Raw genomic sequence first — 11,419 nt, 5'->3', positions numbered from 1 at the left:
GGTACAGGAATTAAGTGAGGCCGACTACGTACTCAGAGTACAATTTTGTAGATGGGCTCTTGAGATGTTAGATCAGAATCCAGATTTTTTTAGTAATGTTTGTTTCAGTGATGAAGCAACATTCATCAGCAATGGTAGTCTCAATAGGCATAATTGCCACTATTGGTCACCAGAAAATCCACATTGGTATCGTGAGGTGCTTAATCAACATCGTTGGAGTTTATATGTATGGGTAGGCATTTGCAATGGCCAAGTCATTGGACCTCATTTTTTTGAACGTCCAATTAATAGTCCAATGTATTTAGAATTCCTCGAAAATGATTTGCCAGCATACCTAGAGAATGTTCCCCTTGCAGTTAGACTAAATTTATGGTATCAACAAGATGGTGCTCCTGCTCATTATGCTCGTATTGTACGGATGTTTTTGAATCAAAGGTTCCCAAATCGGTGGATAGGGCGGGGTGGACCAGTTCTGTGGCCTCCGAGATCACCGGATTTGAACCCCCTTGATTTCTTTTTATGGGGATACGTTAAAGATGCAGTGTATAGTAAAGCTCCAACGACAAGATTGAATATGATGGAAAGAATAAGAAGAGCTTGTGAAGCTATAACTCCTTTAATGCTAGAAAATGTACAACGTAACTTTCGCTGTCGATTACTGTTATCCTTAGAAAATAATGGTGCACACTTTGAGCATCTCCTCCATGCGGAGAGAGCTGATAACAATGCAATCTTGCCTTAACTGGTTGGGTCACCACACGACCTTGCCTTCACTGGCTGGGTCACTACTTGACCTTGCCTTAACTGGTTGGGTCACCACACGACCTTGCCTTCACTGGCTGGGTCACTACTTGACCTTGCCTTAACTGGTTGGGTCACCACACGACCTTGCCTTCACTGGCTGGGTCACTACTTGACCTTGCCTTAACTGGTTGGGTCACCACACGACCTTGCCTTCACTGGCTGGGTCACTACTTGACCTTGCCTTAACTGGTTGGGTCACCACACGACCTTGCCTTCACTGGCTGGGTCACTACTTGACCTTGCCTTAACTGGTTGGGTCACCACACGACCTTGCCTTCACTGGCTGGGTCACCACACGACCTTGCCTTCACTGGCTGGGTTACCACACGTTCAAGCACCCCGAATTGTGAGAGGCGAGGGGACTCACGTTAATCAAGCACCCCGAAGGGAACAGAAAACTGCTACGTCCACGACGTTGTTCCTGGGTTACGCTAAAAGCAGTTTCTTGAGAAGTAATTAATGAGTAATAAAAAATAATGAGAAGTTTGTTTTAAGACTAATTTCGAGTATTAACAATGAAAACGTGGTATTTTTATTGTTAATTTATTGCAGAATCGTAAGCATGGGTTCTCAGTAAGAGAAATCGAAGAAATTGAATTTCGTCGATTACAGCGCCATCTATCATGAATCGAGAAAAATGTTTCAGACAAATTGTATGTGTTTTTAGCCAAAGATTCCGAATATGCAATAAAAAATAGGGGTTCCCATTTAAGATTTCAAACTTGCCCCCCCTCACCGCCCAGGGGGAGGGGTGGGGGGGCTCATTTTAACGTCATTGTACGTCCCCCTCGAAATGACAAAATTTTGATTCTAAACATTTTTTCGTAGTGTGCTTATTTTTCGAGTTATTTGGCTGCCTAAGTTAAAATGGGTCACCCTGTATATACAGGGTGACCCATTTTAACTTAGACAGCCAAATAACGAAAAAAAGCAAGATAGAGAAAAATGTTTTAGACAAAAGTTGTATGGTTTCGAGGGGGCCATAAGATGGTATCATTGGTTTGACCTTGAAGAGTCATTTGAAGGTCACGTGAAGGTCACTTCAATTTTTTTAAATGGAACATCCTATATATTTTTGTACATTCTTGTAGCTCATCTCGAGAGCTTTCCAAAACACTATAATTAAGTACATTTTCGTTAAGTACTTTTTGAGTTATGAGGCTTGAAATAATTTCTTAATTTTACATAAACCGTAAAATATCTTGTAAAATATTCATTTTTCCATTATCTTACCTTAATACTTTTATGTACAAAATAATGAGAGGAATCAATTGGTGTAAAGAAAACACATAGTTGTTTTTAAGAAAAAATATGGAATTGTTAATTGCAAATTACATATTTCTTCTTCAAAACAACTATGTGTTTTCTTTACACCAATTGATTCCTCTCATTATTTTGTACGTAAAAGTATTAAGGTAAGATAATCGAAAAATGAATATTTTACAAGATATTTTACGGTTTATGTAAAATTAAGAAATTATTTCAAGCATCATAACTCAAAAAGTACTTAACGGAAAGGTACTTAATTATAGTGTTTTGGAAAGCTCTCGAAATAAGCTACAAGAATGTACAAAAATATATAGGGTATTCCATTTAAAAAAATTGAAGTGACCTTCACGTGACCTTCAAATGACTCTTCAAGGTCAAACCAATGATACCATCTTATGGCCTCCTCGAAACCATACAACTTTTGTCTAAAACATTTTTCTCTATCTTGCTTATTTTTCGAGTTATTTGGCTGCCTAAGTTAAAATGGGTCACCCTGTATATATATTAATATATATATTATTTTTTATATATATTATTTATAGGAGATGGCGCCAAAGGCTGGAGTGAGGAGGCGAGTGACAGATGGATGGCGCCAGGGATGCGAAAAAGGAAGCGAGGGATAGAGAGACGGGGAGATCGATGCGTAGATCGATGGTGGTGACGAAGAGCTCGGGAGTGTCGGCGGAAAAGGAAAAGCAAAAGACGGACAGCAGGATGGAGGGCGGAGAGCTGGTGGAAGAGGTCAGGGAACTGAAGAAGGTGATGGTGGAGTTGGTTCTGAAGAGATTGGTAAGGGGAGAGAGGGGATAGAGAAGAGAGGGGAGGTTGATAGGGAAAGTGAAGGAGCCGAGGTTAGGACGGAGAGGGAAGGCGCAGGAGAGGAGGGCAAAGAAGAGGATGAAAGGAGAGAAAAGGAGGATGGGGGTGGAAGAGAAGAAGGTTGGAAGGTGGAGGAGTTAAAGTCAAGGAAGGGGAATGCAATAGTGGGGAGGAAGGAGACGAGAGAGAGGAAGGCGGAAGGAGAAAGGGCGGAGGGCGGAGAGAGGAAGAGCAAGTGGAGTAAGGGGGAGGAAGGCAGAAGAGGAGTAGATGAGGAGGAAGAAAAGGAGAAGGCAGGGGATGGAGAAGGGAAAGAAAGGAAGCGGGGGGAGAAGAAGTGGATGAAGGAGATAGACGGAAAAATGAAGGGACGGGGGGAGGATAGGAAGACGGAGGAGTTAAGGGTAGGAAAGGGAAATACAACAGAAGGGAGGAAGGGGACAAGAGAGAAGGAGGAAGGAAGGGGGGAGGTAGATGGGGAGAGGAGGGGCAGGTGGAGTGGGAGAGAGGACGACAGAGGAGTAGAGGTGGTGGAGGAAAAGAAGAAGGTGAAGGAGGAAGAGGGGAAAGAAAGGAAGCGGGGGGAGGGAAAGCGGGGGGAAGAGGTAGGTAGGGAAAAGGAGGGACGGGGGGTAGAGAGGGAAAGGGAGAGTGGAGGAGAAGAAAGTATAGAAGATGAGGAAAGGGAAGAAGAGTGATGGAGGATGGTGGAAGAGGAACAGGAGGAAAAAAGAAAGAAGAAGAAGGATGGGGGGGTGAAGGAGAGAGGAAAGGAGACGATTTAGGAGAGGAGGGCAGGGGGACAACAGGAGGGGAAGTGTGGAGAAAGTTTGAGGAGAGGAGGGAGAGAGTGAGAAAGGAGAGAGAGAGAAGGGAGTTGGAGAAGAGGGAAAGAATGAGAGAAGGGGAGGAGGAGAAGAGGAGAGAAAGAAAGAGGAATGTGGTGTGGAGAGGTGTAGAGGGGGGCAGCGCGGAGGAAAGGAAGAGGGTGATAGAGGGGATCATGAAGGAGGAATTGGGGAGAAGGGTGGAAATTGGGGAGGTTAGTGAGAGGAGGGGGAGCGTAGGAATGGTATTAATTGTGAGGATGAGAAAGATGGAAGAGAAGAAGGAATTGCTGGAGAGAGGATGGGAGATAAGGAGGAATTGGGGGGTGGGGGTAGACGAGGACTTGACATTGGAGGAGAGGAGGGTAAGGTGGAAGCTAGTGGAGAGGGCAAGGACAGAGAGGGCGAGGGGGAGGGTTGTGGTGGTTACAAATAGAAGGATCTGGATAGATGGGAAGGCTTGGGGATGGGATTTGGAGAAAGATAGGTGGCATGAGGAGATAGAGGAAACAGAGGAGGAAAGTGATGAATAGAAGGAAGGGGTGAGAGGGGAAAGAATGTGAGGAAGGTAGGAAGTGGAGAAAGGGAAGGGTAGGAGGAGGAAGGGGGGATGAGTAGGGATAAGGGGAAGAGATCAGGGGTAGAAGAAGAAGGGTAGGGAGGGATAGGAGAGAAGGCTGAAGGGAAAGGGTGGAAGGGGAGGGTGTAGAGAGGAGGAGTCGATAACCGTTGTTTTTCGGACTAATTTTGTTCTGTCTAGTTTGTACAGGCATGTCCGGTGCAGAAAGGAAAAGGAAAGGAGAGGAGAATGGAAAGGAAGGATTAGAGCAGAAGGAAACGGAGACAGGAAAGGAAGAAAGACAGGATAGGGAAAGCAAAACGCAGGAGAAAAGGAGAGGAGGAAGAGGAAGATGGAAAGCGGTGCTGGCATGAGAGGAAGCATAGATTGGGAGGAGAAGGGTCAGAAGAGTGGAAAGGGGGATGAGGAATGGAGAGAAAGGAAGGGGAGGGTACGCAGGGAGGGTGTGGGAAATTAGAATGTAGTGGTCGCACAAGGGCCAGGTCGGGGGGATTTAAATTTTTTGGATTGTGAAAGGTTCGGGAACGCTCCTTGTAAAAGCGCCTTGTAATCCCTGAGGGGCAGCAATAAACTATCTATATATATTATTTATATTAATTATTTATTACGTTATATATACTCGTATATATTCTATATTACAATAATATGTCCATTAGAGTTAATCATTTGCGATGAAATCAGATAAATCTTATTTTATAAAATAATTATTGTTTTTATGACACACAATTACACAATTGTTATATATTATTTAGTGTTTTCAGATTGTTATTGTTCTCAAGCTGTTTTATATCTTTATTATACATAATTCTATTATTGTATTGTGTTCTCATTCAATTCAAATATTTCCGTGTATTTCTACACAAATATGAAACGTAAATGTTCGTATTCTAAAAGACATATTCGTCGTTTGATTCACAATGAATGCTTATCTTTGAAAAGAGGAGTACATACAAAATTGCCACATCAGCTAAATAATCCTAATAATAATTCTACTAATTATGATCAATGTAATATTGATGAAACATATGATAATGAATTATGCAATTCACAATCCAGTAATGAAACTGAATCAATTCAATATACAGGTGAATGTAAAATTGGTTAAGTTTATTTTTAAAACCTATTTTTCATAGTAAAATTATATTAACTATAAATAATTTTAAATATACAACTTTTATTTAATGTTATTTATAGTTAATATAATTTTGCTGTGAAAATATAGGTTTTATATTACACTTATACACATAATAATTTTATCTCTTATTTTTAAATAAAATATATGATGTTAATAATTATTGAACTATTTGAAATTTTGGAATATAAAATGTGACTAGAGTATTTTTTTATATAGTATCTAGAGTATAATTTTTAAAACTCAGCACATTATGAATATAAAAACATAAATATAAACACACACACACACACACACATGTATTATACTGTATACTATATATTGTATATTTATATATGCGTATATATTTATATATTTTTAAAAAATACGACGCTGACAGTAATAATATTCCAGCAAACGAAAGAGCGTCATTACCACAATCATTCAATTATGCAGAAGAAATAAATGATGACGTATCTTTCGATGAAAATGAAAATATAACATTGGACTGTGGAGGTTTAGAGAACGATGATTTGAGTAATTTTTCCGAAGATCAGTATCGACAAGAATTTGTTAGCGAAATTTCAATGTGGGCAGTTGAGTTTGTTTCTACAATTCCGCTTGCAGCAGTTACTGCTTTGCTTAAAATTTTGTGCAAATATACAGAAGCTCCTTTTCCAAAAGATGCTCGAACATTACTACAAACACCTCGTATGACTATTATTTCTACAATGGATAACGGGCAATATTGTTACTTAGGATTAAAAGAAGCAATTATTAAGATAATTGAAAAATATTTACAACTAGGATTTGAAACACGCACTGTAAATCTGATGTTTAACATAGATGGTGTTCCTTTAGGACATTCTCTGAAAAAAGTTTGTGGCCTATCTTATGTTCCGATTTTCTTACAAAACAAGTTTTTCTTATCGGTATCTACTGTGGTGAAGGTAAACCAAAGAATTCTAATGATTTGCTTTAACAAACTGTGAATGAAGCAACATATTTTATAAATAATGGTATTATGTTAAATAATACTTTGCTCCATATTAGAGTAAAAGCTATAATATGCGATGCACCTGCGAAATCTTATATTTTAAAAGTTAAATATCACAATGGTTATTATAGTTATACTAAATGTGTTATAAAAGGAGAATATATAGATACAAATTGTTTTCCCTATAATCGAAATGAAGAACATAGAACGGACGAAAATTTCAGAAATTTGGCATATAATAATAATTATCAAATTGGGCAGACTATTTTATGTAATATTCCTAACTTCGATTTAATAAAAAATGTGCCTTTAGACTATATGCATTTAGTTTGTCTGGGTATAGTTCGAAAACTTCTATTGTGGACTACGAAATCATTTCGTTTTAAATTATCGATTATTCAAAAGAAACAAATTTCAACTGCGTTAATTAATTTTAGAAAACATGTCCCATTTGAATTTTCTAGAAAACCACGAAGTCTGAATTATCTTAAATTGTGGAAAGCAACGGAATTAAGGCAATTCTTATTATATTTAGGACCTGTAGTACTTAAAGGTATTATAGACGAGAATGTTTATTCCCATTTTCTGACATTACATGCAGCCATAACAATTTTAGTTAGTCCAAATTTATCTGCTAAGATAGAAAATATTCAGTATGCAAAAGAACTTATTATTACGACATTTTGTTAAATGCTTTCAAATAATATATGGAAAGAAGTACGTTTCGCACAATGTACATAACTTGTTGCATCTAGCTGATGATGTATGTAGAAACATTTGATCCATTAGACGAATTCAGCGCATTTAGATTCGAAAACTATCTATCTAAAATAAAAAAGTTGATTCGTAAAGGTGACAAGCCTTTGCAACAAATTGCAAGAAGACTAACTGAAATTGATATAAATTGTCGCAATGATATTGAAATTTTAACAAGTACTAATAACATTCAACTAAAAAAACATCATTGCAATGGACCATTATTAAATGGAATTAGTCAAAAGACTTGTCGTCAATTTTCTATTTTGAAAACAAAACACTATTCTTTAGATGTTAATAACACAAATAATGACTGTGTATTGCTAGATAATGGGACCTGTGTACAAATATATAATTTTATACAATATAAAAACAAAAGCTGGTTAATAGGAAAAGAAATAATGTGTAATTCGTCAAATCTTTATACGGAACCTTGTCATTCACAAAACTTTAATATATATGTTGTTTCTAATAATGAAGAGATGTCCAATTTAAAAATGTGGTCATGTAGACATATAAAGGCAAAGTTATGCAGACTGCCATATATGCATAATTTTTTTCTTTTACCAATTATTCATACTTTTCAATAGTTTTACAAATTTGATTATAGATTCATTATAGTATATTGTGATACATAAAATGATGTAAAACGAAACAAAATACATATGTTTATTGGAATATGTTAACTGTATTATACTGTTTATTATACTGTATTTATTATATTTCCTTATATATTAGATGTAAATACATATATTATACTAAAAATTAAGAAAAGTTTATTACAGTTTAGTATAGATTTTGTTTTAAATTATAATCTTAATTTTTATTATAATCTTTATTAACACATTATAATTATTTTTGTTATTTTTTATTTTACATTCTATATGTTATAACATACGTGTATGTATTAGCAAATTCATAATGTATTATCTCTGATAAGATTTATGACTATATTTATTTTCATCATCATAATTTTAACACAAGTATCATAATATTTAACACTGTTATTATTGTGCAGCATATTGTTTGAAAGAAAATATAAAACTATTATAGATTATATAAAATTCTATTAATTATTTCTGATTCTGTTTTTATACAGTTTTTATACTTGTGCAAGAAAAGTCTTGGTCCTTGTCATGATGTACTTTATTATTGAATTTGGAGACAATACAATAGCAATGGTGCCAGAGAATTGGTTAAATAAAGATAAAACAATGACAAAGTGGCCTCCTTATAAGGATGATAAAAAAATAGTGCTAGCTATTGACAAAATGGAACTTCCTACATCGGAATGGGGTTCCTTTGACATATCGAGGATTATTAGTACAGCTGGTAAGTTAATATATTTATTTATATGTGATGTTTATTTTTATTAAAAGTTGTAATTTATTCAATAATAATTATTTCAGATTGTTATGAAATCGCAGTAAAAAAATTAAAATCTGCTGAAACTTGTTCTGACATTGATGGTGTTTTCACCAACTTAAAAAGTAGACATTCTCGTGCAAAAGTTGTATTTACAGAAGATGAAATATTAAATACTCCAGGCAATGCGAATATCAAGAATAATAAAAAGAAGAAATATAATATGCTATCACTTCCAAAAGTACCGTCAACATTATCTGAGAAATATATCCTACCTGTAGTTAGTAACACTTCTACAAAACAAAAAATGAAGAACGTTAAAACACCAGTAAACAATAAATCTACGATTGCTAGTACATCATTATTTGAAGATTTGAATTTGAATGTAGAAGAGAGGAATAAACATTCTTTTAATTTATCTGACAATGAAGTTTGTGAAATACCAGAGAAAAGGAAAAAGATTTTACTCTCTGAAAACTCTTCTAAAGATAGTGATGGCGAAGAAAAAAACGAGTGTCCTTCTATTATGAAGCAATCTGATTCAACGCTTTTAAAGAAACAATTGTTAAGAAAAAGTGTAAATAAGTTATTATTAAGACGAGCAAATAATGCACAAGAATATGATAAAAAATTATCGTTTAAAGTTAATAATATGGATGAGAATGCAAATCAAACCTTTAATGGCGTCAATCATAATATAAGAAAACAGAACAAGGCTTTTTATCGTGAGGAAAACAGTAGTACTTCCTCCTTTAGTTCATCAACCGATGAAAAAATTATTTACTTAATAGGTAATATGTTTTTTTATATTAACTAATTATAAAATATTGTATATTAGCAAACACATAACAAAATATTTAATTTATTTCTGTTCTAGGATTAATGCAGAAAATACTTCAGAAACTGAGTCAATTAGTGGTAAAAATTGATTTGCTAGATAATCGTATGTTGACAATTGATGGAAATAATAGTAGTTAGTACTAGACCGGTTCTAACGCAGGGATCTCAGGGGGGGTGAGGGGCGAGGGGATTTCAGCGGCGCGGGGGAATGACGTCACGCAGGATGGAGGGGGATGACGTCACGCGGGTTCTAACTCAGGTCCTATCAGGGATGACGTCACGTGGGACGGAGGGGATTTCCGTGGCGCGGGGACTGCGGGGCGGGGGACGCACGTATGAACAAAAATGGCGGTATTCCTTTGAAGAAGATTTTGGGTCTCTCTCTATCCCTCCCTCTCTCTCGCTCTCTCTCTCTCTTTCTCTCTTTATCCCTTTATCTTTCTATCCCTCTCTCTCCCCCTCTCTATCCCTCTATCCCTCTATCTATCTCTTTATCCCTTTTATCTCTTTCTCTCTGTCATCTCTGTATTATCGCAAGTATACAATATTAGTCATAAACTTATATTTTGAGATATTTCGGGGTCCGACGTTTTCGAGCAATCTGTGAATCATAGCGAGATAACAACACATTTTCAACCCTAGGTTCAATTACAAAAAAATTTTTTCTTTTGTGCTCCCAACAATCTCTGAATATCCCTCTCTCTTTCTCTCTTTATCCCTTTTATCTCTCTCTCTCTTTGTCATCTCTGTATTATCGCAAGTATACAATATTACCAGTTAATAAACAATATAAATAGAAGTATTCTTTGAAGGATTGGGTGGATGGAAATGCGTGCGAAGAAATTACGTCATGATTTAGACTTAAAACTCTTTATTTATGTTTTATATATATTTTTCTTACGTACTATGGACTAAAAATTAAAGCTGCCAGTTCGCAATCGACGAGTTGATGCTTGTTGAAAGCATCACTCGCGCGTATTACATTTGATATTTCTTTCGGATTTATTACAGTGGACGCGATATTGGAGAATTGCGTAAATTTGACATCAACTGTTTGGATAATTTTATCCAATCGATCAAAAGTTACATCTATGCATTGATCGAGATCGAACATACGATGTAACGTCAATTCGACCATCATCAAGCATACGTTTGAAGATTCGAGACTTATGAGTTTGACGTCGTTAATCGTACGAACTCTCACTGTTAGCGGTCCAACGCTTATGAAATTGTAGTCATCTTTAGAGTCGTTCCGAAGTAAATTTTGAATATTGCGACGTTGCTCGTAGAGTCCCTTCCACGTTTCGAGAGATAATATCAGTTCCTTTTCTCGATGATCTCCTATGACAATCTCCACGTAACTCGGTGGACCCACGTTGATACCAATTTCGAGGAATTTGAATTCCGTAGCTGTCAATGCGTATCGTCTATCTAGTATACGAACCGCACGACGCTCCGACGAAATGCTACAGAAAAATTAAAATTAAGTAATAGTAATAATACATTTTGTAAAAATCGAAAAATAGAAAAAAGTTAAACGAAACTTACTCGTCACATTTGTTCTCAAACGATGAAGTTTTATTACGACTCGGCACGTAATTATTCACGCGTCTTCCGATGCCGCTGTTTCTTTCGACGTAGTACATTTCTCTGGGAGTTATGAAAAGTGAACCACGAGAGCGGTGTTAACGCGACACTGATCGTATAAGAAATAACCGAATATACGAGGCATATTCATAAAGTAAGGGCCGTTTGGTCATTAAAAAGAATAAACTCGTGAGAAAAGGTTTTTATTGATAGTTTTAGTTTACTACATATCTATTTCACTTTACCACATAATCGCCATTCAGTTCTAAGCACTTTTCGTAACGCTGCACCAGTTTCTTTAACCCCTCTGCATAGAAGTTCGCCGCCTGGGAATTGAACCAGACAACGGCAGTCTTGAGTTCCTCGTCGTTTTCAAACCGTTGTCCACCAAGCCACCGTTTCAAATGCAAGAAGAGGAAGTAGTCGCTAGGTGCAAGGTCGGGACTATATGGAAGGTGGTCAAA

General features: G+C 36.5%; 1 protein-coding gene and 1 pseudogene across 1 annotated transcript; one reads left to right on the top strand and one right to left on the bottom strand.

Annotated features, from left to right (window-relative positions):
• Positions 1-2,655: 2,655 nt before the first annotated feature.
• Positions 2,656-9,506, top strand: LOC145976374 (uncharacterized; annotated as a pseudogene).
• Positions 9,507-10,272: 766 nt separating this feature from the next.
• Positions 10,273-11,014, bottom strand: LOC145976373 (uncharacterized). The gene is made up of 2 exons (XM_083107435.1): positions 10,917-11,014; positions 10,273-10,834 (listed from the first exon to the last, which is right to left on the bottom strand). Exons 1-2 carry the CDS (start codon positions 11,012-11,014, stop codon positions 10,273-10,275), a joined length of 660 nt encoding a protein of 219 aa, XP_082963561.1.
• Positions 11,015-11,419: the final 405 nt, after the last annotated feature.

Source organism: Camponotus vicinus, unplaced genomic scaffold, assembly GCF_025532165.1.
Source record: "Camponotus vicinus isolate PSW18456_S1 unplaced genomic scaffold, iyCamVici1.0 SCAF_8, whole genome shotgun sequence".
NCBI classification, from domain to species: Eukaryota; Metazoa; Arthropoda; class Insecta; order Hymenoptera; family Formicidae; genus Camponotus; species Camponotus vicinus.
The sequence above is the reverse complement of the archived record's forward strand: the minus strand, read 5'-3'. Positions and strand labels throughout refer to the sequence as shown.

Coding starts and splice junctions, on each gene's coding strand:
- LOC145976373 (XM_083107435.1), bottom strand. CDS start 11,014: ATGTACTACGTCGAAAGAAACAGCGGCATCGGAAGACGCGTGAATAAT. Junction 10,835..10,916: donor TTTGAGAACAAATGTGACGA/GTAAGTTTCGTT, acceptor ATTTTTCTGTAG/CATTTCGTCGGAGCGTCGTG.